Genomic DNA, 27,931 nt, shown 5'->3' with positions numbered 1-27,931 from the left:
TCATCTAGTAAAGATATTTCCTTCTCAGATTATCAGATTTAAGGAGATAAATATTGGTCTCTGCAATAAAATGAAGCACAATCCAGAAAAAAAGATGATCAGCAGACCCACCTGGATCCCTTTATTATTGTTTTTTTTTTCCATTGTACATCACCATAAGTATTCATCTTTTTTTTTTTCTTTTCTCCAGATGATATTTTCAACTCGTCTGACGATCACTTCAGTCATGGATCTGTTTAAATCGTTGCACAATTTGTTCTCAAAATGTACACGTATTATTGGAATCCAACATTTTCAATGTTTCGTGATTACCGTTGAAATGAAGTCAAGAACATGTACATACATTTATCCAATACATACCTGAAGAAAATAAGTAGTTATTGTAAAAAATAAAAAATACAACTGAAAAAAATACACACATTTTACAAATTGATTCCCCCAGGCTTCCCCTCCCCTTGTAAGTTTATCATACAGTTATATAATTTTTCTTGTTTGTTTTTTTTGGTGTGTTTTTTTTTAAAACACCTCATCTTCACTACCAAAAAAGAAAAGTTTTAGGTCATAGTCGTTATTTGACATGCATCGTAAACACAAAGGCTAAAGGTTTTGTTTCCTGGGCCTCCTCCTCTTCCTCCTCCTCCTCCTCCTGCTGCCGCCTTTCCATCTTCTGAAAAGCTTTTCATTCCTGTTATGGCTTGTGTGTTCAATCAAATGTCCCATTTTCCTTTTTGGATTGTTTTTCTCCTTGTAAACTGCTGTTTTTGTCTCTCCATCAGCTCTGCCTTCACCCAAACAAACCCTCTTTTATGAAGGATTCATCCACACCAGCATTTCTTAAAAACTTCAGACATAAAGTGTCGTCCATTCGGGAAAACTTCTGAGTTATAAAGAACTATAGAAGTTCTCATTTCCGGGTTTCAGACCAGGCCCCGCCAGGAGAGTTAACCTTTTTGAGATGATTACATTTAAAGTGACTCGAGGGTTTCCTGCCACCTAGTTAGCAAACTTAACAGCTCTGCGGGACGCCTCATCCCCACCCCTCTGAGCCTTTCATCTCCATATTAAAAAAAAAGATCACTTGGGTGCTAACGGATAAGCCTGGGGAGGGTCCAAGGACTGTATATGAGAACTGGACTGAGTGACCCCTTCCCCCCTGGGGTTGCAAACAGGAAGTGCCCGTTTGCTCCAAACAGCCAAAATTCCATAGACTTCTATAGAGAAATAAACAGCTGCCACTTAGTCATTCTTGATAATCTTCATTCCTTTATATTCTTTCTGTGGTTCAAGTTATAAACTGACCAATCAGGTGTCTCAACAAAATTAGGTGGAGCCTCCTGGCCCCAGCGTTCAAAATTATTTAGTTAAGCCCGCTTTCAGGTGGTAGGGGGTGTGGACTTCCAACAAGCTCACTCCTGGTTTGGTGAAAGTGGTTGCCGTAGAAACATTGACTTCGACCAACTCGCACCAATCACTGCTTTCTGACGATGGCTGTGTCCAAAATCGAGAGCTGCTTCCTTCAATGGCCGGGTCCTTCGCCGAGCCGGTAGGTCGGATGTTAACGACTGTGAATTTGGACGAGTTTAGCCTTTGGATAATTCCAGCCGCTACATCGGCGAATGTCCTGTCGCCTAGCAACCGTGAGTCCCGAACAGAGAGGAGTAGTGAACCAGGCATGGAGCTTATTTGATCCAACTTTTAATCTTGGAGGTGTAATTATAAAAAGGTGTCATTATTTCCAACTCCGCCTCCCACTTTGCAGTCCGTCATTGTTGTGGGAAAATCTCCGGGTTGGGCCACAATGCATCTTCAGCATAGAAGGATACACCAGACAATCCTTGAAATCGGGAAAAAGGCGGCCGTGTTTGTTGGCCGCATCTGAAGGAGTCGTTGAATTTGGGCAGCAATTGTCGCGGCGCTCTGAGGTCAGCAGCCCAGGAAGAACGCAGCCCTCCAATTTGGACACACCCTTTATCTGGTTTCAACATATTGCGAAAAAATGCAGACTGACTTGACTTCATTTGGTTGGAGCTGGATGTTAGCCTTTTTCACACTTTCACTGTCCAGCTCTCAGATACAGTCTATAAGAGAGTCCCTCAGATGTGGCTGAAGCTAAACGGTCTGAATCCAGGTTTTTTTTTTTATAAACGCCAACAAACAGATCACAATGGCTCACTCCCGCCAACAGCACTCTTGTTTTTCAATCCTGAAAGTGAAAGGAAAAATGCTAGCAAGAGAAATCTTCCTGACTGACAGGAATCCTGCACGGCCTGCAGCGAGCTAACCGATTCAGCCCACAGTGCAGAAGGCCGTAAAGAGAGAGAAGACGGAGAGAAAACAGCTCTCAACCCTTCTAGTCTGAGAATACATTCTTCATGTCACTTTCCCATTTCTTCCTAAGCTTCTGTTATTGCAAAATGGTCAGAGACGTACGTTTAATTGAAGTGAAAACGGTTATATTAATTGCTTCTTTCTCCGTGGATGAGCGAGAAGGTCCTTTTCCTCCAGGTCCGGTCAGCACCTTGAGGAGAGAAACAGCGTTAGCGGCGTGGCAGCCTGTGGCCTCCATGGGAACGACCAGCATCCCAGACTTCAACTCATCCGTTGACACAAACAAATTCATAAAACAAAGTTCAAAAGAAAGTTGGGGTCCATGTGGAAGCCATCAGCTCCAGAGCAAAGCCCCACACCAGCGAAGCCCAATTTTGCAGTTTAAGTGACGGTTCTCACCTCAGCCCCTCAACAGGAGTACGTCCTCACTGAGGCGGATTCACCCCGGGCACCAGAGCTGGCTGTTGGAGAGCAGACACAGGGTTATTATCATAACAGCACTGACCTTTTTGGAGGCATTAAGAAGTGGGATAACAGAGTCTGCGCCTTGTTATTGCCTGCTGCTGCTCGGCTACAGGAAACAACAAATTCCACTGGAACTCCTAATAGTTCAGTAGCATGAAAACATCTAACTGCTTTGTGCTCGTGAATCCTGTTTTTAATTCTCCTATAAAGTGCCTGCTAGTAACCCTGCGGCCCAGTTCCTGTCATGCTCTTTGTGTGAAAAGCGAAGGAACAGCTTTTCGCACAATTGTGACGCACCTCCAGGGCTTCAAAGAGATGTCTGTGTGCCGGTGCGCTCACCTTCACTCTGAACCTTTCTTAGGGTCACAGATGGAGTGGAGATGGCGGAGGCACGGAAGTTAGCAGGCAGGGTCTCGGAGGAGTCGGAGGTCACGCCGCGGAGGTCCTTCTCCCGAAACATCTTTCTCCAGGAGGGAGAGCGTGTGAACGTCTTCGCTCCATCCTGCTAAACAAGAGTGTTTCTGCGCATCAGAACCTGCCTGGACATGCACGGCACGCCGGCAAACCTAAATGCTTTCTTTTTTTTAAAAATAGATGAGCATGCTGACCTCATCGGGTCGTCTCTCTGTTCCCATGGAGATGAGGGAGTTGTACTCTTGCTCCAGGAGCTGTCTGGCCTGCAGCAGGGAGGTGATGAAGACCTTCTAGATTAGTTTGGACTCCGCAGATGACTCACGTTCAGAACGGCTGTTATTCTGGCACTCGGTAGATGCTTTTGAAAAGTCACTTTAATCGCCTTTCTCCACTCCACACTGGAAAAAAGTGTCCTTCTCCAAACAATTCAAAAAATATAGAATATAAGAAAGTTTACCTTGTTATAAGTAGAATTACTTATAACACAAGTAGAATTTGTCTTGATATGATTTAAAAAAAATAAGTTGTGATGTTCTGCTCTTTTGGTGCCAAAATGTAATCTTGAATTTAGCTGCAAACACTCAAATTTGTTTATTTTGTTCTGATAAATACCAATATTATGTCCTAAAATAGAAGCGTATTGTTAAAAGAAAGTTTTCATTTACATACGTTTATAGTTATACTTTATCCACCAAAATATTCTGTTTTAAGTGCTACAAAAGTCGAACTATCCTTTCTTCTTGACCGAATCATTGAAATAAGACGAGAATGAGACGTTTTAAGACAAAAATATGTAAATTATGACTAGAAAAATAGAGATATTACTTAAAATACAATGTTTTTTCATTAAATAATCCCTTACATCTAACTGAAACGTTACCATTAAGGTATTTTTGTCTTATAGCAAGTTTAAAACTAGACAAAAAGACTTGATGATATTTTGTGTTTTTACAGTGCAGCAGGCTACTTTGTCATGTCTGAAGACCTAAACAGGCTAAAAAGGCTGCAGTCTGACACATCTGAAACACTTTTCATGGACCTGCAGATTATCTGGAGTCAATGGGGTTTATGTCTTGTCTGAGAACCTTTCCTTTTTCTTTTTTGATGGGTAACACTTTTGAGGAGCAGCATTAAGGCTCTCCTTGACCCTAAATGTTTTTTATTGCTTGAATTCATACATCATGACAGGAAAAAAAGCATTATTTGAAATTTGCTTTAAAAATCAGTTATTTTTCAAATTCCAAACAAATTTTTTATGTACTTTCTTTCATGTGTAGTGCCTAAAAAGGTTAAATAAATAGAAATAAAAACAACAAAAGATGTCAAATATTTGTCATCTAAGCTCTCAAACTATTCCTAAAATAGAACGCGTTCTCCTCAGTGAGAACCGACAGGTCGTCTGTTACCTGCGTGTTCTGATTGGGAATCTGCAGCAGCAGTGCAAGGTCTGTGTAGTCAAACGTGTCGTCCAAAGCCAGCAGAGCGCCGTGCACGCCGCTCTCCCGGAGGTTGTCGGCGTACTCCTTCAGCCCGATGCTCTGCACCCAGCACATCACACGCTCATTGGACCAGACCATCACATCTGTGAGGAAGAGGAGGCCGTGAAGAAGGGCAGAAAAAAAGCATCTGTGTGCTTTTAGAAGCTGTCTTCACGCTGGAGGGTCCTGAAGGTCTCTCCAGCTTCCGTTTTCCTTTGAAAGGGTTAAACAAACTGAGGGATCAGCACAAACGCTGCTGCTTTACACACTCAGCACTTGGAGGCTGCAATCCAGAATCCACTAATCTGTATAATAAGACTGTGGAGCAGGCAGGAGGTAAATGCACAACACATGTATCCTGAGGCCCTCAGAGGGAGGAGGAGAGATTTGGGAGGGTTTAATGCCTGAAATGATGTGATGACATTTATTTACTTGTTATCCTCCCTAAGTAAAAAGCTGTGGTTGATAATGTCAGCGAAGTACAGAGGGAAGGAGCCGCATGTCAAGGGTGGTCTAAATATTTTCTAGAAGTGTGTGTGTGTGTGTGGGGGGGGGGGGTCCCCTATTTTTTCTGCAGCTATTAACATTTTTTAAAGCTTAATTTTACAAGGACATAATCATGTAGGACTGGGTTATTTTATACAGACTCTGAATGAAATCCAATTGAATTAGATTTAGAAAAATAAATTGGAAAAGTTGATTTAATGAGCATTTTCCTGTCCAAGCAGATGTAGAGATCCATTAGAAGTGAAGATTACAGACAGAAAAAATTAAAACTTTTATGACCACTAATTGCAATCCAACAAGGTCCAGAAAGGTCAAGGTTCAGTCTGAGAAACACATTTTATCTTGTACAGTTTGGCTTCTCCTGTCAAACAAATAAAATCAGACCAAATTGTTGCCCAGCAGAATCATTTAAAGAAAAAATAAAGCAGGTTGGAAAAAAAAGATGGTACCCTTAAATTTTATATTATCTTGAACTGCCTTTTAAATCCCACTCTGATCATCTTTTGATCAATTTTCAAAGCGTTCTTTTATGCCGTTTTAAGCTAAAATCTAAAAACATGTCGTTTTCTAGGACATAGTTTCTGCAGAGCAGCAGAAGTTCATCAGAAATTCACATCTGAGGATATGGTTTTTTTTGTAGCTGTTCGAGAGTTGGGCTTTTATCTTGTTGGTGACCAGACCTCCTGACACCAAGCAAAACATTTAGCTCCGATTTTATTGAACCTTCATTGCTTTAAAGACCCACTCCGATGAAATTCACGTTTCATGTAGCATTTTTCCCATGATGGGGGGCAGATATAAAGAAAATCCAGATTAAAGTTACACTTCTGAGTATTTCTTTATTCAAATCGTTGTGAATCAGGAGCAGAAGAAAACATGGTACATGACGTGGAACCTACGACGGCGAGCGCCGAGCTCCCTGCTCCGCCCCTTTCTGATGCATCCACAAACAGATCCTTGAATGTCTTTGTTTTCCTCGCCTGAGCTGCAATCTGGATCAGAACTGTACGTCCGGATAGTTCCGATATTGCTGCCATTTTTGTTGCACTGCTAATTTCATTTTGAGTTTGTGAGGGGCTGTAAACTAGCAAGAGTGTAAACAAAGGGATGATGGGGAGTTGTCCCGCCCACTCCTGCTGCTCTGAAAAAACTATGGCCTAGCAAACGACACAGGTTCTTTGATTTTGCCTAAAAGTTACATAATCAAAATTAGAAGATCACGGAAATGCTTTTTAAATGAATCAAAAGAGGATCGGAGTGACTCTTTGGTGTGTCAGACCCCCCCCCCCCCCCCCCCCCCCCCCGAAAAGCAGCCCAGACTATGATTCAGCCCCCTCTATGTTTCACAGAAAGTACAGCCCTCTTATCTTGTTGTGCTTCATTTTTGCTTCTGTAAACAAAGAGTTGTTGTTGACACAAAAGACGCTCTGTGGTTTGACAAAATGCCTGGTGGCAAATTCCAGTCTGACTGTTTTATGAACCGCTTTCATCGGTGGTGTCCTCCTCCATCATTTCCCATCAAGTCATCTTTGGATCGAACTGTGATTTATGATGTTATGTGACACTGATGAACTTTAGAGTTTAATGGCGGTGGTTCTGGCTCTTTTGTTTTTCTCTTGTAAAGGTTGTCTTCAGCCATGTGGAGGTTAAACGTCCATGATGGTTTTTATGACTGTTTCTGATCTGCTGAGAAACTCTGTCCTTTTCTTTGAATGCTAATTAAGGGAAAAACAAAACTCTAAACCTTTTCAAGTGGTTCCACTATTTTTGGTGCAGGTTTCTTTTTTTTTTTTTGGTCTCTTCAATAGTGTCCCCTCAAAGTCGTCTTACAGGTGTTTTAAGGCTGAAAAAATCCAATTTTTCCCAAACAGACATGAACATTTTTACACTTTTCACTCTTGTCAAAGTTCAGACCTTCATAGAAAAGTCCAGATCGGATCACGGTTGAAGATTTGTGTAACTCAGACAAGCTGCATCTAAGGAAATTGATTGACAAGATCAAAAACCAATCAGGATGCAGAACACAGTGCGCAGTAGAAAGCCAGAGGAAAGAAGTCTAAACTCCAATGAGCCAAACAGCGAGACCGCAGAAGGTGAACTGCAAGCTAGTGAGGGAGCGCTGTACTTCTACTGAGATGATTTTTGTCATTTTTTTATTGATTATTGAGGGTTTTTCTTTTATTGACAGAGGGGTAATTCTTGTTATTGTCTACATCACGGTAAATGCCACATACTTGAACCCAGTGGGGTTTTTTTTAACCTAAGGTGGGGCTGTTGCAGCACACAACACTGTTCTTTTAATTCATTAAAGGGCCTGTATCATGCTATTCTTAAGCCTTTTTAGAGTAAACCATATTCATGTATATGATATTAACTTTGGCACACTAATAAGCACATTTCTTTAATCAAATATGAGTCACTTTCGCAGCTCGTTATCCTACCCAGCAGTAAGAAAACTCGATCTCTGAGGCTCCGCCTTTCTCTCCTTGTAGGCGCCGCCCATTTCATGACATCATCCCGGAGCTGGCCTCTGCAGTGTGTCTGCGTTTCTCCCACCAAAACAAACAACATCTGAACTTTTGCAAAGATGGATGTGAGTATTGTTCATCATAAAAGGAAAAATGTTTTAGCCGATCACCGCTGGCTCCACAGAGAAAGTGGGTGTGTGTGTTCGCCTGGGGGGCGGAGCTGGCAGCGCAGACTCTTCCTGGAAGGGGCTGTTCCTCTCTTTGGGATGTCACAATGTGAGGACCCACTGCTTTTTGTGGGTTTGGAGGGGCTGGTGCTGAGTGAGCAGGTTTTTAGAGGAATGGATCAAAATGCCGCTTTGGGGTGTTTATAGTGAGGAATAAACATTAAAATACACTTAAAAGCTCAAAAAGTTGATCTTGCATGAAATCTTCATCTAAAGTGGCTGTGAAACTGACTTGGATTTTTGTTTTTCTGTGCCACATTTAAGGTTGTTGGGACTGAGAAACAATTTTTTTTATTTATTAAAGTAACTAAACAAGCTGGATGCCATTAATATGACATTTGAGAAACTTCTGTAAAGAATAAAACTGTCAAATGTATAAACATCTGAAGCAAAAACAGGTAAAAACAAACAAAGAAGTAGAAAAGTTCACCTTTGTTCTGGTGGACACTCTCTTCTCTCCTCCTCTCCAGCTCCTTGCGATCGTAGTTTAGGCGCTTTAGGCACATGATGCCGTAGTGCATGCTGACCCTGCAAAGGGGTCAAGAGGGTCAAACAGTTTCACAGAAGCTGTGTTTTCAATCACAACAAGACTTCTGTCTTTCAGGTTTAGAAAACGGCAGCCGACAGAAGTCCTGGAGCAGAGTCGTACCTGTGGAAACTGTCCACCATCTTCAGCTGTCCTCTAAGCTCTTTCTTGGTCAGGTGGTCGAGCATTCGGGCATCCACCAGGGACTCCATGAAATAGCTGCGATATTGCGGCAGGCCCAGACTGGGCAGCCATTCGTTGCCCACCCACTCGTGATTCATATCACCATAGGCCAGTATCTGAAAGGGACAAGCCCAGATGATTGTTGCTGATTCATGCTTGGCTTGGCTCGGATCTCAAAGCACTCATGACTCACTTACAAGCAGTCTCACTACAGACGAAGAAGTGAAAAACACTCAGCACTTTCTGACTCTTTTAAAGCTGCAGCTGATCCTTACCTGATCCCAGCTGAATTCTTTCAGCTCCTGGAAAAGAGACAGAGAGAAGAGGAGGAGGAGGAGGAGGAGGCAGAGAGAGCGAAACGGAGCCGGAGAGGGTGAGGTGGAGGTGGTGAGGGAGAGGGAAGCGGGGTGGACGGATGGAAAGATGATCGAGGAGAAGCAAATGAGGGAGAAGTAACAGCAGCAGCAGGAAAGGAGGACAAAAGTGAGGAACAGCGTGTTAGTGAACGGGTAATTAGTCGGAAGCAGTTCACACTGAAACAGCAAACACGGGGAGAGACGAAGATGCTCAACACTATGACCTGAGCCCAGAGAGACACGAGAAATAAGAAAATACAGAGAGAAGAGGAGGAAGGGGAGAGACTCATCAACATGATTTGGAACAGACAAGACAAGCAACATTCTTCAAACACACATAAATATTTGAAACTAGATGTGGGGAATTTGTCAGACAGGACAGCAGTGAAGCACTAACCGGGGGTTTGGTGGCGGCGTTCAGAGACTCCATCTCTGCATGGGTCATCCACACGTTACTGGTGGACTGCAACAAGGAGAGAGCAAAGAGTTCACGTGTGGAATGTAAGGTGAAAGATCACATTGATACCTCGAGCACATGTTTTCCCCACCAGGAGCAATAAAAGTTGCGTTTCTGGATTTGAATTCAAACCCAATTTAAAGCTTTCTGCAAACAGATTCGGCAAAAGACGAGACAAAACGCAATGATCCAAACTAACGGGAAATCGTTTTCGACTTTTTCTGTCTTTGTCTTTCCAGGAAACCTGCAGCTGTTTTTTCGGAAGTCTAGATCAGAGTGGCACGTCTTTATTTTCTCTTTGAAGAGCTACTTTTAGCAGACTGGCTATAATCCCTGCCTCTACTGTGCTAGACGTCATACAGAAAAGTAAGTACACCCTCTTTCAACAGCTCCTCACATGGAGACAAAGACCAATTTTATTCAACTTTTAGATCGTTTTTGACAAATAAAAGGTAAATAAAGTTTTGAAAAACAGAATCAGTGTCTTCTATTGTTAGTTTTGATGTCTCCAGGCTATTTAATTTTTATTTTCTTGACATTCTGTTGCGACATCACAACAGCGAGTCTTTGTTGAATCTGGACATTTATCTGCAGATGATCATTTTTTATTTGTTTTTGAAGTCCTTTATCTCTAATGTACAAGAATCTGCCCTAAACTAGCGTCAGAAAAAGGTCCCAAATGTGCTGAAGATGTAGGGAAATTAATGTAATTATTATGTTTTGATGCACCATAAAAATGTTCTTAAAAATAAAGAATAAAGTGTTGTTTTTTTTATCTTCAGGGTCTCACAGAGCGTGTGCTAGCCGGCGCCGACGGGCTGGTGAGGGACACCATCTCCTGGATGGCCAGCCGCAGCTTGAGGCGGTGCAGCGGGTTACTTATGCCGATCTCCCGCTGGATCTCTGTGTCCGACAGGTTGGCCATGATTGCGCCGCTTTTCACGTTGGCGTGACAGGCGGCGACGTACCAGGCGGGCATTCCAACCCACAACTGAGGGGAGAAATACAACAAAATCACCAGAGGAAACAAATGAAAAAAAAAAAATCTGGGTTAGTTATTTAGCATGACGTACTTCTAACCAGGACACAACAGTAGGCCCATCCCAAGACGCAAAGGGAAGCCCTTGACGACAAGCTTCTTCCAGCAGTTCATGCCTGAGAACAAAGACACAGTTGGTGATGATTTTAGAAAATTTAAGAGAAGAAATCAAAAAGCTAAAGTTCACAAACTTCTTTTTGCTGCGGCGGTCTTTGTCTGCCGGACCAAGAGTGCCTGTCTTGTTTATCCCCATGGCATCTCCTGACGACGTGTCTTCACAGGGTGTGGAGGCTGAGAGATAAAAGTTAAATGTCACAGCCTGCTTGTTTAAAATCTAATGCAGACACGTCCTGCCTTATCTTCCAACTCTTTACCTGCAGAAACAGATCCTTCACGCCCGGGTTGGCCCATCCGTCCTTTCTCCTTCTTTCCAAAAAACCCACGAATGGAAGACTTGATGCTTTTCTTCTTGCTGGACTTGTGCAGAGAATCTTGGCTGCTGTTGGAGCTGCTGCCATCTGCAGAAAGGCTGAACAAAACAAAATGAGATCCAGCAATATGAAAAAACAAAAAGGGAAATGCTCCACGTAGGGAGGGTTTGATGTGCGCCTGGCTTACCTGCGAAACTCGCGGGGGTCATCGAGCATGGCTCCTGGATGGGTGAGCGCCATCCGGTCCAGCCGCAGACCACGACTGGACAGGATAGGAGTCGAAGGAGGCGTGGAGTCAATGAGAGCAAGGGCGCGGTCGTCATCTTTGCTGTTCTAAAATGATAAATAAAAACATTGGATCTTTATGAGGTCCATTTGCATTATGCGTGCATGTTTTTCGTACAAAAGGTGAAAAAACAACAGTTGTACTAAAACATTTATTTTTGTGTTTCTGTGATTGTGTCTTGATGCTAAATTACGATATTATATTGCGGTGTGCCGTTGTTTTCCTGACCATAACCCAAAATTTGACATGATTTCATTGGTTTTATAGTTTTTCTTCAGGATTTCAGGAACTCACTTCCACACCGTCATATTTAGAACCATTTTTTTTCTAGCGCTATTGCTTTGTGATCTAATGTTCATTCCAACCCCTAAACAGAGTTGATGTTGAGCAACCCAACATGCACTTCAGATTCAACTAAACCTCTCCGTCTCCTCCGGAGTGATTAACTTCTCTTTTTTTTATCTGACTCACTGTGCGGAGGAGCTGTTTGCATAAACGGGGAGGCTGATACCGAGGTACCTGTCTGTCGATCTCACGGGCCGGGGAGTGAGGCAGACGGGGGGTGGAAGTTCCCGAGCTGGGTGGAGAAGGAGAGGCCAGGGTGGAGGACGTGATGGATGAAGGGATGAAACCCTGTCCGGCGCTGTCTCTCCCCAGGGAGGAGGGAGGAATGGGCGGACTGTCCAAAGCCACGCTCACTCGGCTCTCGATCTCCTCGGCCCGTAACTCTGTGTTCTCCTTCTCTTCCTGGATCAGCCTAGATTTAGCGACAAAGGGGGGAAATAAAAACACATTTGAATGATGTAAAAGAGAAAAATGCTTCTTCTGAATTACAGCATTTACCTTTAAAGGAATAAGCTTGTTAGTGGGCCTCATCACAGTAGCTGTGTCAGATTTGTTCATAAATACATGGGGGGGGGGGGGTTTAGCTTCATCTCAATTCTGATATATTCTTTATTACCAAAATTCGACATACGGTGGTCCTTGTTTATTGCAAGAGTTACATTTAATAAATAACAACAAAATCTGCAAAGTTGTCAACTTAACTTTGTTTTAAGGCTCTAAAACTCCTCAGTGCACACTTTATACACTTTTCTCAGACAGACACAAACATGTGAACACTTTTCTCTCTTGTCTAAATTCTCAAAATTCAAACCTTTATAGAGAAAGAAGTCCAATTTTATGGCATGAAAACTAAAATCTGCTGAAGATCGAAGATTTATGTAGATGTGGCAAACTGATCACATTCTGTACAGGAAACATGGCAGCGAGGAGATTGATTAACGATGGTCTACAGCCAATAAGAAAGCAGACCACAATTCACTTTTAAAGTTAAAGATTGAGACCTCATAAAGTCACGCTAAGCCCCCTAGCTTTTATGAAAACATGAACTATAATCCTTAAAAAGGAAGTAGATATTTTTAGCAGCAGCAAATTCATTCTTCAACAACCCAACAGCCATAAGAGACAAAGTGTTTAAGCTGGAAATGGATAAATCCTACTATAAGAGACTTTTATATCGCTATGCTGCATTTCCTCTCAGAACAAACAGCTTTAAATTCTCAAAGTGTTTCATTGGGAGATTTGACATTTCTTTGTAAAGAGATGTTGAAACCGTTGCACTAAAAAAGGAATATTTTATGAGAAAGGTGAGAAAAAAAAACGTGAATTGAGAGCTCAGAGAGCCACTCCTATGGTGTTTTAACACATTTTTCTAACGATTGAGGATACATTAAAAGAAAATTAATCTTAAAATTACATTTCTGAGTATTTCTTTATCCAAAACGTTGTGAATCACTAGCGAACAAAAATGCAACATGAAGGGGAAGGGAAAGGGGGGTGGGGTTGCTCCTGTCGCTCTGCAAAAACTATGTCCAGAAAGTAACACATGATTTTTTATTTTGTCTTTAAAAGGGCATGACCCCAATTAAAACTTTGAGAATAGACCAAAAGATGATTGGAGTGGGACTTTACCACAAAACAATACATATAGATTTGGTTACTTTTACAACATTAATCATATTCCCTCCCAGAATTATCTTGAGACCTTTCGGGAAAAAGCTCCTGTTTGAATGTAATGAAGTAGTAAACCAGCCGCTTCGACAAACAGCGCTGAAGATAACAGTCCAAGGGTTTCAGATATTAAAATGATCCAAACCGAGTTTCCAGCTGAGCTGTAGTTTTTCCTGAAGCAGTTTTCATTTTACAGGCTGTATTAAGTGATGCATGAAGGAAGGTGTTTTTTTTTTTTGTTTTTCAAATCGCCCTCACCTACCTGGAACCCGCCACCCCATCCCTCCCTGCTCGCGCTTTCTTACTTGATCTCCTTATTGATGGCCTCCAGCTGTTCCTGCAGCATGATGGCCAGAGTCTGCACATCCGTCTGTCCACTGGGCGACAGCAGCCCGGAGCCAAAGTGTCGCTCGGCGTCATCGTCGTCATCAGAGCAGCCTATGTCCATGCCTGGCTCATAGCCGGTTCCCGACAGAGCGCCACTCTCCCAGTCTGGATACTACAAACGCAGAGGAAATATCTAAACAAATACGGTCTGCAAAACAAATCTGTGTAAAAACAGAAGGACCAAAAACGATTGGAGTTTCGCTCTCTGCAGTCAAATGTTTAAAAGAATGCAGATTTTAGTGAAAAATGCAAGATGGTCTTTGGGGTGAACAATGAGCTAAAGTGTTCATTTAAGATGTGTCCTTTGCTTGAGTTTTAAACTCATTCTGCTATTTTTTTTAAATCAAACTTCCAAACTAAAAGTGTGAAAGCAGAAGATAAACTAACACAACTCCTGGAATTACTTTGGAAATTATAGATATTACAAATATGGACAGACATAACTTTTTCAATGTGTTTATATCTATATTTAGTTTTTCGTTATTAGCAATATTCCTGCATTTAACACATTATTTTTAACGCAATTGGCTAGCTGGGACCACGCTTTTTTATCACCCTGTGGTGAAATGACAATAAAGATCCTTGAATCCTTAAATAATATTAGAGAATTATTTTGATCGGAATCCACAGCGACAATAAAGAGTTGATGGAAACAACATTAATTCCTTATGTCATAAATTTCCTCATCCTACAAAAGGAACTTTTGAAAAATATCTGCCAGAGGTTTAAACGTTTGACAACTATTGATCCAAATATGCTCTAAAATGTAGCATCTACTTAAAAGCAAAAACTTTACTGACATTTTGTTTTTCCAAACTGGAAATAAGTTCAGACATTAAGGGGTTAACTGAGCAGTAAAAGCCTATTCTTTCTGTAAATCTATGTCCAAAGATGAATTTTCTGGATTTTTTCTGGAGGTGTACCTTGCTTGAGTCCTCGCGGGCCGAGCTCCAGCGAGCCCGGTCTCTCCGCCGCCCCACAGCCATGGCGGAGGTGTTACTAAAGGGGTCCAGGTGAGTGGTGGAGCCTGCTGGGAGCGACCCGCATCCATGTGAGTACCTCAACTCCAGGGCACTGCCCGGCAGAGAGCGGCTGCAAGGCGAAGACGAGAAAAAAAGAAAAAGATGGCTTTTTTCATTCACATTAACCTGACGCAGCCGTTTAAAAGACCAACTCTGAGGTATAGAGAAGTCCCACATTAACGGTGAGAGCTGCTCTGATGCCTGAGCGGCACCCACCTTGAATAAGAGCCCCCAGGCCTCGCTCTCAGCTGATCCAACTCCAGCTGGAGACGCTCCAGCTCCGCTATGAGCTGGTCCTAAAATCAAACACGAAACAGTTGACGAGGAAAAGGGGAGGATGCTGAAAGTCTCCTCGGGTTAGAAAAATCCTGGAAGTGAAGTCACCTTGTTTGCCAACACATCATCCTGGAGCTTCTTCATGTTGGACAGCTCCTCAGAGAGGGCGTTCTGAGCAAAAAGAACAAGGTTATGGCAAAGGGCGTGCAACTGTGTCTAACTCTGGAATTAACAGCAAACTGTTAGAAATAACAGAGCAACCTGCTAATTTCATAAAATCTAAGTTTATCATTGAATTTAGCTGAAAAATTCTTCTAAAAGAGATTTAAAGATAAACGTGTAACCTACAGCGTTTCAGTTACTGTGACTCATCAAAATGGCTTATTATTTATGTTTTCACTTGTTTAAATGACTAGCGTGACTTTATTTGCAGCGCTTTTGTTGCAGTGGTCACATGTTAAAACAAAAATGTATGACTGGAAAAGTATTTATTAAATAAGACAAAACTAATTGAGGGCAATTGAAAAAGAAATGGTTTTCAAGAAATGGGGTTTTGTTTTTATATTCACTGAAGTTTTTCCGTCTCAGACTAAGAAAAGAAGGTGTCGGGCGTCAGAAACTCCTGATCAGGTGTGAACAGGTCACCTTCTCCTCCAGAGCAGCCATCCTCTCCTTCAGATGAAGCTGCAGCCGCTCGTTGGACTCAGACAGCAGTTTGTCCACGGTGTCGGAAAGACGCTTGTTGTGTTCATCGTTCATCCTCTCCCTCTGTCTCGCCTGCGAGTGACACAGCGAGACGAGTGAAAAGAGGAAGATTAAAAAAATTGTAAGAAAAAAAAACAACAAAAAGAGGAGAGTGCGGGAGGAGTCCCGAACACGTCCTCCCACTTGACTGAGGGGAGAGTGAGGCAGAGATTTCTATCTGAATGTGCACCGTCAAGAAGAGGGTTTAGAAAATTAGTCTTCCTTTGTGCGTCCTGACAAAAGGAGCGCCGCGAAAGAGGGGGAGGATGAAAACAGAGAGAGGAGAAAAAGAGCATGACTCACTCTCTGTAGCTCCTGGTTCTTCTCCTCCAGTTGCGCCTCCATCTGTCGCAGCCGCTCCTCAAAGTTACCATGACGCTCCTCTGCCTGAATGATCGGAGAGGAAGCGGGGTTAAAGCGGGAGCCGTGTTGCGACACTAACACAAATGGACACAATGGAAAAATCTTGTTCTCAGAGTCTACCAATTAGCTACATGCCTGTGCAGATCACAATGTTACAAGCAGCTTTGTTTGCTCGCCTCTTCTCAGGCAGAGCTAAGAACCCGCCGTAAAGGTTATCCTGCCTCAACATGTAAGACGAAACTGTGGCCAATTCTTGGAGGAGGTTGGGAGGAGAATGAATGAGATGCACATTTTTGGCATGACAGAAACTTGTGCTTACAGGAATAGTAAACAATTAAGTGAGGAATCTGTGCAGCTCCCGGCCTGCTCGGATACTTCCCCTTCTATGTGAATCGACTGGATAAGAGTTTCTGGCAGAGGCTGGATAAAATATTTGCCATCTAACTGTCACCTTCCGTCTTGTGTTGTGTATCGGTCATGCGTGCAACCGCAACTTTACACACAATTTAATGTGCACGCTCAACCCTGCCTGGATGCCTGAGGCCATGTATGCATGTCGTCTCCACAGGAGGTCACGCATTGTGCAAACGCATTTCCATGTTGATTTATTATATCAACAGTGAGTGACGGCAAAAAGCTCCTTGAGATTTTTCCAGCTCCTAAATGCATCACCAGCAGAGGGATAACTGCAGACACACCTTGTTGAGAGCCGCCACTCTCTGAGCGAGCTGCGCTTCGATCTCAGGCAGCGTCTCGGCTCTCTGCAGGGTTTGCTGCAGCTTCTGCTTGGCGTCATCCAGTCGCTCCTGAAGCTGCCGGTTCTTCTCTTCGCTCTGCAGGAGGACAAGAGGACAGGGAGAGGAGGTAAAACCTGGGGGCAAAAGACCCGATTAAAGCCGCAGAAGGAGAAAAACAAACGCACCGAAGGCGAGCTTTGTATGCCAAGGTGAAACGGAGCCAAACTGTCAATCAGATTCACAAAACACACAAAGAGGGATGAAGAGGCTGTTTTTCTTACTTGTCTGTGAAGAGACTCCTTGCTGGCCAGCTCGTTTTCCAGCTTATCTTTGATGTCGTGGAGAGACGTTGCCTCCCTCTGGGCACTCAGGTACCTGGAAACCAGAGCGGCGCAGCAGACAGGCGACAGCAGTGAGAGGAGAGCGGTTTGAAGATCTTTCAGAGTTCAGGGGAGAAAGCAAACCTGCGCTCTAATGTGGTGATTCTCTCCTCCATGTCCTCCCTCTGACAAAGCGCCTAGGAAGCAGACAGAAAAACGTTGGTGCACAAAGACGGAGCAAGAGCCGAAAGCAAAGGTCAGATAAACCATGACAGGTCAAATGTCCCACCGTCCAAAACCATGTTTCGTAGGTTACTGTGAGTGTAAATGTGAGTGTGCATGAGTGTGTGATTTGTGGTCCTGCGACAGACTGATGACCTGTCCTGGGTGTCCCCTGGCTTCGCCCACGAGTGGCCGGGATAGGCTCCAGCAGCCCCGTGACCCCAAAAGGGACTAAAAGGGTTTAGAAGTCGGATGAATGAATGGATGAAAGGTCAAATGTTTACAAGAAGGTGGTGTTGAAACTTGGCTTCAGCTGCTATTACCTGAAGAACGATAATGACTGGTTAACAGTTGGTGTTGACAGATTTCAGAAGCGCCCTCTTATGCGGTTGGAGGGGGGGGGGGGGTTGAAGGAGAAGTAGTGAGGGGTAGCTGTCAGGCGTGGCAAAGACGCACAGAGGGGGTGGAAGAGGTTTTTCTCAGCAAACCGGCTTGACCGCCTTTCGTCCCAAAACGCTCCACGCACCTTCTAGGCAGCTGCCAGCACACTCACTGATCAACAGGCCCCCATCCATGCGAGAAACGCCTGCTGCTCGACTGATGACTGTCACCATGGCGACAGCGTAAAGGTTCTTTAGCATACAGTAGCAGCTACCACTGCTAACGATTGGTTACCATAGAAAACTGTAAAAAACGATTGTGTACGCTCAGACACGCTGATGCCACAATGACAGCCACACGGAGAGGCGGTTTGTGGTCCGTCGTCAACACAGCGAGTCTCACTTCTTTTAAATCCCGCTGGAGTTTCTGGTTGGCCTCCTCGGATCGGGCCAGCTCCCTCCTTGCAGATGTGAGCTGCTCCTCAATCTCCCCCACCTTGACAGGAGGAGAAGGTTTGAGAGGGATCATTCACTCCTCGCGTTGGGTTTTTAGCGAAGGTGCTGACATCTAAAAGGGTGTCTCTGAGTCAAATACCTGTCGGCACATGAGGGCCAGCCTCTCCTTCAGCTGCCCCAGCTCTGACCTCTGCCGCTCGATCTCGCCCTCCCTCTGTCGGTCCGTGTCACCATCGTCCAAGATGGAAGACGGGCCGTTGGGAAGCCGCTGGACAGAAATATTGACATAAATAAAAACAGTCGAGGGTCTATAACCACATATATAACTTTTCTTATGAACAAAAGACTTAATCTGTTGCTTTCACAGCTGACAGGCGTCTATCGTCCTGTGAAACAGATATCATCCTCTCTTCAGTTTACGTGGCTTTACTTCCATTTAAGAATGATGGAGGGTCAACAGAGACTCAATCAGGGACACGTCATCACATCCCATCAAATAAATAAACCCTGAACTTTTGTGTAGACACATAGAAAGGATCTGGTGTTTTGATGTGATGCTCTGGGCTATCATGAAAAAGCGTGGGCACCACAGTATGTTAATTTGACTACAGGAAGACTTGATGTTCTGTTCTATGCAGTTAGGTGGAAAATATATGAGCAATTAGAGGGATCAGCCATCAGCTAAACCGAGAGGAAAAGCATCAGCACATTTGAAATAAAACCTACAACCGTAGATTGCTATGATGACACGTTTTATAGGGAATCTTTTGGAGGTCAAGTAGAACCTTTTTCCTCTTGTAGTACTTTAGAGACAAAAAAATGAAGTTTAAAATATTAGAAATTGTTGCTTATGTGCGCCAACAATGATCTTTGTGGAATAATTTCTAACAAAAAGTACACACAACAGAAAAGATACAGAGAAGAAAGGAAACTAAGAGCTTCATAGACAAAACTTACAAAGAAAAGCAGAAAAAAACCCTGAAGAGGAGCTCACTTGAAGCTTTTTTTAGAGACTCATTGAAACTGCGACGTGGCCTGATGACGCACTTTATTGGCCGTGGAAGCTAATCTTGAACATGTTTCTGTAAGGCAGTAAGGAAAAAATGCACCTGGAGGAATCTTTTGTTCTTATTCTTAGCCATTTTTGCTGCTTTCCAGCTGCATTTAGCACATTCACATTACATGAGAAGTGAATTTTAAATGAAGCATGTCTGCATTATTATGAATTAAATCACACATGGCACAGGCTGGGTGTCACTTTTTTGATTCTGTAAAACTCCATTGAACATAGATCATTGGTAAGACAATAAGCTGTTTAGTATTTCTAAAATGCAAGATTGACAGAACGCCAACATGCTTGGGATGAGTGGAACCACATGACTCGCTAAAGTCATAGTCACATGACCTGTATGGGTGCGGTGGGTTTTTGGGTTGTCCGGGCTGTAGAGGGTCGTCGAGAGGAGCGCCTGCATCTTAAAGGGAGCGCAGGTGTGTGTCTTGCAGTTCCCTTGAAACTCGTACGCCCACCTTAAAGGATGTCATGAAAACGGAACGTACCATTGTTCGGTGTCTATTATCGTGAAGTATTCGTAAGGCTAAAGTAGGTTGCACTTATGGCGTACGGGTGATGCTGTCATACTGTGTTCTTACGCCATACTAGTTGTTAGTCAGGTGTGAGTCCTGGTTCTTTACGGACCCGCAGGTACCCGTAGGATATCCACACAAACTACACTCAAACTACTAACAGCCAGGCTTCCCGCAATGGGTGTCCAAAGAGCAGGCACCTTTCCCCTGAACAGCACTAATTTCAGAAGGGAAAAATAGGAAAAATCCATAAGACATGCCTGTGTCTCGCCTACTCCCCCTTACGTGCTCACGCGTTCGCTACAGCCTGTCACCTGCAGCACGGCCGTAGAAAAAAGGCATGAACATTTTTGCTCTACAGGTTCACTGAGCGCTCTACGACCTTCATTTTTCAAGCGAGCCACCTGCATCCTTATCCACACGTACTGACAGACGTGACAATGTAATCGAGAGGTACTCAAAGCATAGTAGGACAATGCAAAAATACAATTGAATATGTCAGCAGATTTCACCAAACAGAGTTCTCACACACTTAACTTCAAACACACACAACAGAAAGACAGTTATAGGTAATAATGAGCTACTGGGAGAAAAGACTGTCAATTAAACGTAAAAGAACAATTTCCCAAAGCTGCTGAGTGAGGTTTCAAAGTGAAAACAGAAGATGGCGTATCATGACTTCCTCCTCGCTGAATGCCAGTGATGGCTGGAAGCACCACAGCGGCAGGACTGATCCAAGAACTACAGAGCAGGCTTGCACTAACTGCAGCCGCTCCTGGCAATCAGGGGCCCTCGATCAGCTCTCCGGCTGCAGACCGAAGAGTCACGCAGCCATTTGGAATGAAATCACACTCACACCAAACACGTAAGCCAGGTTTCAAGCTAATTTTTATCTCTTGTGTGTTTTTTCCTCATCAAAAGCAGCACAGAGAACGCTTCTCTCCTCATACCGACCATATAAATGTGTCCTTTGGTGCCATTTTTCTTTAGTTTGACATCCAAACTAGGATGTTTTTTCACCACACACCACAGTTTGTGTTTTCACGACTAAATCCAAGAAGACATATCGGTTGTTAGGATTTCTGTACTAAAGTGTCACGGGAGACGGTTTGGAAGCTTCAGTTTTACATCAACACAGGCTGTTACCTCTTTGCCGGGTTCCAGCCCTTGCTGCCGACGTTTGACTTGTTCTTTTAAAGTTACAACCTAAAGATAAAAGAAAAAGATCATTGTAGATTTCAGCTGCGGTTCTGTCGGACCCTCTTGTTCAGGAGGAACTTACCTCTTGTGAGGAAGTGTGCAGCTCTTCTTCTAAGGCCGACACGCGCTCCAGGGCCACTCGTAGCCTTTCCCGCACCTTCTCGTCCAGAGCTTTGTGGTGCTCAAACAAGGACTTCAGAGCTTTCAGGACCTCCACCTCGCTGGAAACCCCAGCGGGAGACTGGGCCTGCCTCTTCACCACGGTCATCCTGAGGCTCCGCTCATGACGGGACACCAGGCATTCCAGATGTTCCAGGAGCAGCTGGAGGCATGTTCGTTTCAGGTCATTGTGTGCCAGCGGACTGTTCGCACAAAGCTAGCAGGAGAGCGGGGTACTGACTCGTGTGTTGTTGCGCTCAGCCTTCAGCTCTGCGATCTCCTCCTCGCGCTCCAGCAGCTGCTCCCGGCAGAGGTTCAGCTCTTTGGTCAGCACTGCAAACTCCTGCAGGGTCGCAAGAGGAGGAGGCTCTTATTGTGCTTCTAGATCTCTCACAGTCATCAGCTGTTTCATTTCCTTTATTCCCACATTTTCCACACTGAACAAAGTTTCAGGTCTGGGCTTTACACAAGAAAAGAAGAGGTTGTTGGGAGCCTTCCCTGCTGGAAAAAGAAGTCATTTCCATCTCCTCTAATGCAAAACCTGACATCAATTATTTAAATCTACCTTTACATAAATTCATTTGAAAAATCAGGTGAGAGAATGCTTTCATAGAAGAGCGTAAACGGAACAGAAACACAACAATTAACTGAATGAATCCAGTTTTTATGACAGAAGAACTCCCCCAGTTAGAAATCAAATTATTCTTTGCTACACTGGTAAAATGTGGGCCTTATGACTCGATACCCGTATTCAGCTTAAAGACCCACTCTGATGAAAATGGTCTTTTTAAAACACGTTCTTTTAGGAATTTTCTGAAGATGGAGGACATATTTAAAGAAATTAAGCTTCAAATGACATTTTTGAGTATTTTTTGTTCAAATCTTTGGGAATCTGGAAACGAAAAAATGCCGCTTGACAGAGGAGCATCTTTGTGATGTAGAAAATCCTCTGGGTGGGGCCACAAGCTCCCTGCTCTGCTCCATTCTGATGCATCCACTGTCAAACAAATAGATCCATGTTTATCTTTGTTTTCCTCGTCTGAGCTGGAATCTGGATCTAAACTGTACGGCTGGATGGTTCTAATATTGCTCGCCATTTTAGTTGCACCGGTAATGGTAGGTTGGGGGTGTGAGGGGCTGTAAGCTAGCTGTAGAGAGTGTAAACAGAGAGCTCTCAGTAATGAAGAAGGGAAGGGGGGACTGATCTATGCCAGTGGTCCCACCACAATTAAGAGGTGAATTTCTAATGGAACTCCTGCTGCTCTGCAGAAACTATGTCCTAGAAAACGACACGTTTTTTTTTTGTGTGTGGAAATTGATGGGAACGATTTGAAAATGGATCAAAAGATGATTGGAGTGCGTCTTCCTGGGTGATTATTGTGAAAGGGAAAAGCTTTAAAAGAATCTAAACATCAACATGTTGAAACCAAAGTGTAAAAAAAGCAAAGGTCAATGTTTTTTTTTTTATCTACCTCATCTAATTGAGCTTTTGTTGGCTATTTAACAAGCATTTCTCCTAAAAAAAACACCAGCGCACTTTTGGTTTAGTTGCTCCATTTACTGATTTCAAGTCAGCAGGAGAGCGACGTTTCCAGAAAAACTGCAAAACGTGGTGTCACCATCGACAGCCCTGGGAGTAGACTCTCCACATCCCTGAGAATCTGAGGGATGACTCAGTCTGATTCACAGAGCCCCCACCCTGCCTCCCCCAGCGCACAGAGGATCTGCCACCAGCCTCCTGCTGCCAGGAACAACAAGAAACCCCTAGAGGTCTGCAGCCGGCACTCAAACCCGTCCAAGCTGCTCTGGCTGCACCGCCAAACCAGTTAGGGAGTTTAACTTGCACCTTTCTTGACCTGTCAACAGTTTTACTGCAGAGTCGTTAAATAAGCGACACAATTTGGCAAATCTTGATTTCATTAGCCAGCCCGCATGCACACGGAGTCTGACTGAATTCGGGGGCATTAAACATGTTTGAATGAGGTCAATGGAGAGCAGGCTGCCAGCACTTTGGCTTTAATCTGTTCCATGCAGTTCAGACTCCTGCAGGCTCCAACCGGGCCTCGCTATACGATCTTCCAGCCGCGTTCGCCGCACGTGTTGCACCTGGAACTGATGCGGCAAGCATTTCTGTCTGCTGCCCCTAATTAAAACCTGGAGGTTAAACAAGCATGAGACTAATGGAAATCAGAGCAGCGCCGTGTTCTGTCTGCCATTTCCAACTGACAGCTGTCCAGCTCCTCTGTTTTGGTTTTGAGTCATTTACTCCAATTATGTGTAATTGTGACATCGGTAACACGAGTGTTTGAATCCATCGCGCTTGTGAGGAGAAAAAAACCCCATGGGCGTGAGTGGCAGCTCACTGGAGCTGAACCTTCAGCCGCTCTCCTGAGACTCCTTCCATCATCGCATGGCGTGCAGCGGCCAGGCTGGCGTGTGATCGCGGCGTGATACACGCATGACACAGAGCGCATCCCTGACCAAGCCATGCGTGTTTTGAGGAAGCACATATGCAAACGGGGCCTTAAAGGGCGGCGCCGCCGCCGCGTGCTAACAACGATCGGTTTACCCCACGCAGCAGCAAACAAGGCGCCTCGCCTCACACCCGCTTCCTGCCAAAATGCAGTGAAAAAGTACAGCATGTACAGTCTGTGTCAGGCCTCCCAGCTGATGTGCTCACTGGGCTGAAATGCAGGAGAGAAGTGGAGTGAGGAAGCCTGTTTGAAAAGGAAGGAAATTGCAGTGTACAGATGGCGTGTTCTTGGCCCAAAGGATATCATGATTCTGGGATTTATTCATGTAAAAGATGGTGTGAGAGCGACCACAGAAACCAGACACTTCCCTCTCTCTTCTGCTCCTACTCCAATCCCTTCAGCTTCGCTTGTGCTATTCTCCATCAAAGTCCAGCTTTTCCATCTGTCCTGACAAACACGTGGAAAACAGACTTCAGGAGCCACCGGATTAACATGCAGAAATATGCAAATTAATTTGATTGGTGGCTTTCTGCGTGTTTCATATCAGGGCTTTTTTTTTAATTTTTTCCCCCCTCTCCTTTCTCCATGCTGTCGTACTCCTCATGGCTCCCTCTCTTGGCACTCACAGACAAACTCACTGAACTCATCTTTGTATTACAACACACCATGTGTTCCTGCATGAGTGTGTGTGTGTGTGCGCGCGTTGTATTGATCTCCTCCTGCTGAGGTAATATGGCCCTTTAATGTCCGGTCACTCTCTCTGAGAGCGTGCAGCTCGGGATGTTTCGTTTTGATATTTCAGGCATCGCAGCAGAGAAAATAGGGTAAAAACGAGGGGGGGGGGGGGGGCATCATCCCGGCCGGAGGCGTCCGAGTTTTCTCCTGCCTAAAATAAAGAATTCTTTCTTTGTTAATCGTGATTAAAACCCAATCAGCTCCCAGGCACCAATCAGAGTGTGGGATAATATTAGCTTTAAGGCTTTGGGGGAAATGCAGGTTTCGTTTTAAAGCAGCTCTGAAATGAGGAACAATATGTTTTAGGCTTGTCAAGGGTAAAAAAAAAAAAAACAGCTGCTAAAATTGTTTCTTATTCTTTAAGAGGCAAATTAAAGCATTTATGTATTTATACGCGTTTCATTTAAGACCCACTCTGATGAAAAGGGGGCTTTTGGTGTTTTTAACATGTTCTTGTGGCATTTTCCTCACAACGGAGGAAATATATAAAGGATGTAAAGGATTTCTGAGCATTACTTCAGTCAAATCGGTGTGAATCAGGAGCGGATGAAAAAAATTCGATTGAAAAAAAAGATCTGTGACGCAGAAAGTCCGCTGGGCGGGGCCACAAGCTCCCTGCTCCGCTCCATTCTGATGCATCCGCCTGCAGACAAATAGATCCGTGTTTATCTTTGTTTTCCTCGTCTGAGAGGGAATCTGGATCTAAACTGTACGGCTGGATAGCTCCAATATTTCTCACTTTTTTTGTTGCAATGTTATAATGAGGGTGTGAGGGGGCTGTAAGCTAGCGGGAGAGACTATGTCTTAGAAAAAGGAAAGGTTTTTTTACATTTATTTTAAAAGCAGATGACCACTGGGAACGCTTTTACACACAAATCTAAAGATGATCGGGGTGGGACTTTAACTTTTTTTTTAAATCATGCAACTGTTATGATTTAGTCATGAATTGGATTTTATTAAGGAGCCAGGGTTTTCTTACCGCTTAAATAACCTAAATCAGCTCATAAACCTGACTATAAGTTAAAGCCTTTCTATTATTATAGTCAGTCTCCTGAAAGAATGTGGGAATATCTTTTTCCATGGACGATGATGAGGCAAAAGGTGGATCCAGATGTTGGAGAATGAACTTTTTCTGCCTTTTCTTCATTCATGCTAAGATTCACGGGTTGTCTTAAAATGAAGGGAGCAACTGACAGTGTCATGAGATTCTATTATGTTTCCCAAAACATTTATATTTTCCAAAATCGAAGGACTCTGGAAGCAGCACAACAAGGTAAAGTGACTGATTCCTTCCTAACAATATTTACTACGGTTTCCTGTCAAATATTAGAAAAACATTTTTTGCTTCTACTGGAAAAAGAAGTTTTATGGAGCAGTTAAAAGTAGTTTGTTCCTCCAGGTTAAAAGAAAAATATATTTTTTTAAATCAATATGCTATAAGATGATAAAGCTGAAGCCTAAAATCCAAAACATCAACTACAAATGTTTATTTTATTGCATATTGAATGTTTTAATCTAGACTAGAGCTCCACACTAAATAAAAAAATGTCATTCTCCCAATGTCATTATCCAAAAAATAGACTTTTCCTCAACAAAACAAACTTACATCCAAATATAAGAAATTTAATTAAATGTTCTTGTAATTTAGTTTGTGTCTCAATCCACCGTTAATAAATCAAACTAAAGAATTCAGAAATTTGGTGCAGACAGCTTCAGCAGATCTACAAAACCCAGAACAGATCAAGTTGGGCTGAACTGATGTTTGAGCCTGAAGTTTATTGAAGCAGACTTAGTTCAAAATTCCCGATCTGCTATTTTTCTTTCCTGTTTTAGCTGTCTTAGTTTCTGCAAAGTTTTTCCCCATGTTCCTTGAACGGTCCTGCCGGCATTCATTTTTGGTTCTTCAAATGACCGAGCTGTGCGTACCTGCGGCAGAGCGATGGACAGCTGCCTCTGCAGAGACTCTTTTTCGTGGCCCAGCTCCCGCAGGCGGAGGTGCGCCGTCCCCAGGCTGTCCTGCGTCTCCCTCAAGCTCTCCAGCAGCCGCTCTCGCTCCGTCAGCATGTTCACCATCAGCGATTCCAGGTTCCCCGTGCTTCCTCCTTCGTCGCTTCCTCCGCTGCCGCCGCCCCGAGGGTCTCGACCGCTGTAGCCCCCGACGCCCCCGATCCCGCCGCCCATCCCTCCGACGCCCGCCGGAGACGACGAGCCACCCCCTCCACCACCGCGCCCGTCCTCCGAGATGGTGGGCATCACCTCGCACATCATCTTGAGGCCTGGGCGTGAGAGTTGTTACCGGAGATGACTAGGAGGGCGTGGCGAGGAGCTGATTGCTCGACATCAAAAGCTGAGCGGCCGCTGTTGCTGTTCGGGAGTGCGTCTCCGTGAGGTGATGTGCGAGGAGAAACCAAAGGGGAGGGTCTTAGATGGCAGATTCCAGGGACACGGGGCGGTAAACGTGGGTACGGGGGTAAAGGGGGAAGCGTAGTTTTAGTTGGCGACCTCTGAACCCCAGATCCAAGCTTCACTGAGTTGCCATGGAAACCTGGAGCAGAGAGAAGATACAGACATTTCCCATCAGTGATTTTGTTCACAACTCGGGGGTATCAGAAGGAGGAAGGAGAGGATTTAGGCCACGCTTTCCTGCTCCTGCTTCTCCTCAAAGAGGATGCACTTCCTGTCAACCTCAGAGACATGGCAGCATCAGGACCGTCTCCCCCACCGCCCCTCACGGTGATACTGTACACCCCTCCGTGTGTGTCACTGCTTTGTGTGTCTGAGTCCAGGCTCATGATGGCAAGGAGGAGATAAACAGACAGAGGCAGCTATACTACAGAAGTGTCAGGCCTGAAAGTGATGCGGATCTGTATTGGGAGAATGTTGAGAGGGGAACGGGTGTCATCGTGAATAGTGATGACTGGATGTACCAGGAGAAGAGACGCTTTTTTAACCCCCCCCCCCCCGCCCCAGAAACCCATCTGTCCAAATAGTCTGGTGTCTCGTTATCTCCAGAGAGTCTCGACGGAAAAAAAATCAAACGCTGTCCTGGAACAAAACACAAAAATGTGGAAAAACGGGGAGAGAAGGAGCCTGTTTGAGGACAGCTATCACATCACGGTGGGAGGTGCCAATCATCCTGTAAATGATGCGGGTCTAATTAACATCCCGCCGTCAGAAGACGCACACATCCGTCAGATGTGATGGGCTGAAACGACGCAAACGGTGCGCCGCTTTTGGCTTCATTCCGACAAACGAGGCGTCTATTTCCGATCAACACCCCGTTGGACCCCCCCCCCTCCCGCGTGCCCCTCACCCCCACCCATAAAAACAGCTGGACTGTCTAACGCACGGCTCCATGATCTGCGCGTGCCGCACCGCGCGCGGATTTCTAGCCGCGTTTAAGCTAACAGTCTGACTCACCCATTCCATGTTCAACAGAACAGGCCCCAAAAAGCGCATCTTTGCCCGGTTTACTCCATCAGAGCATCCGAGAGACGGAGGCTGCAGGTTATTCACGTTCAGCCCGGTTACCAGCCCGCCTCACCCCCTCCCTCCCTCTGCTGTGGGAGAGAAGGCACAGATGAGCCGCTGCGTCAAGCCCCGCGCAGGAAGTAGAAACGACATCCGGTTAGAACTTTCAAATTAATAAAAACTGAACCAGCAAAAATCATCTCAAAATTTCTCTGTACATGTT

The 27,931-nt window shown here is 44.4% G+C and overlaps 1 protein-coding gene across 7 annotated transcripts; it reads right to left on the bottom strand.

Annotated features, from left to right (window-relative positions):
* Nucleotides 1–93: 93 nt before the first annotated feature.
* ppfia3 (PTPRF interacting protein alpha 3) lies at nucleotides 94–27,796 on the bottom strand. 7 transcript variants are annotated; one of them, XR_013657828.1, is made up of 32 exons: nucleotides 27,658–27,796; nucleotides 26,164–26,782; nucleotides 21,270–21,371; nucleotides 20,952–21,191; nucleotides 20,816–20,875; nucleotides 18,225–18,353; nucleotides 18,033–18,125; nucleotides 17,172–17,224; nucleotides 16,989–17,082; nucleotides 16,669–16,803; nucleotides 15,911–15,994; nucleotides 15,509–15,640; nucleotides 14,972–15,034; nucleotides 14,804–14,883; nucleotides 14,489–14,657; nucleotides 13,484–13,677; nucleotides 11,685–11,922; nucleotides 11,067–11,212; nucleotides 10,823–10,977; nucleotides 10,640–10,739; nucleotides 10,483–10,564; nucleotides 10,200–10,400; nucleotides 9,350–9,415; nucleotides 8,872–8,898; nucleotides 8,537–8,712; nucleotides 8,318–8,415; nucleotides 7,634–7,977; nucleotides 4,614–4,789; nucleotides 3,402–3,470; nucleotides 3,133–3,298; nucleotides 2,728–2,789; nucleotides 94–2,518 (listed from the first exon to the last, which is right to left on the bottom strand). XR_013657828.1 is itself a non-coding variant. In XM_023957330.2 (31 exons), the coding sequence occupies exons 2-30, from the start codon at nucleotides 26,503–26,505 to the stop codon at nucleotides 2,737–2,739; spliced, it is 3,723 nt and encodes a 1,240-aa protein (XP_023813098.1). In that variant the 5' UTR covers nucleotides 26,506–26,782; nucleotides 27,658–27,796; the 3' UTR covers nucleotides 94–2,518; nucleotides 2,728–2,736. The 7 variants fall into 7 exon arrangements, 2 of the variants coding, with proteins under 2 accessions (XP_023813098.1, XP_023813100.1); XR_013657829.1 differs by having other exon boundaries at nucleotides 3,133–3,295; XM_023957330.2 differs by lacking the exon at nucleotides 7,634–7,977.
* Between the last annotated feature and the right edge of the window lie 135 nt (nucleotides 27,797–27,931).

Source organism: Oryzias latipes, chromosome 8 (assembly GCF_053564925.1).
Source record: "Oryzias latipes strain Hd-rR chromosome 8, Olatipes_Hd-rR_3.1".
Taxonomy (NCBI): domain Eukaryota; kingdom Metazoa; phylum Chordata; class Actinopteri; order Beloniformes; family Adrianichthyidae; genus Oryzias; species Oryzias latipes.
Note: the sequence above shows the minus strand (reverse complement) of the source record. Positions and strands in the feature narration are given on the sequence as shown.

What these genes read in the sequence shown, in the direction of transcription:
- ppfia3 (XM_023957330.2), bottom strand. Translation starts at nt 26,505, where the DNA reads ATGATGTGCGAGGTGATGCCCACCATCTCGGAGGACGGGCGCGGTGGT. An exon ending in ATCACCACATTAGAGCGCAG is followed by an intron (nt 17,083 to 17,171) that starts GTTTGCTTTCTC and finishes TCTGGTTTCCAG; the next exon opens with GTACCTGAGTGCCCAGAGGG. An exon ending in AGAACCAGGAGCTACAGAGA is followed by an intron (nt 15,641 to 15,910) that starts GTGAGTCATGCT and finishes TGTCACTCGCAG; the next exon opens with GCGAGACAGAGGGAGAGGAT.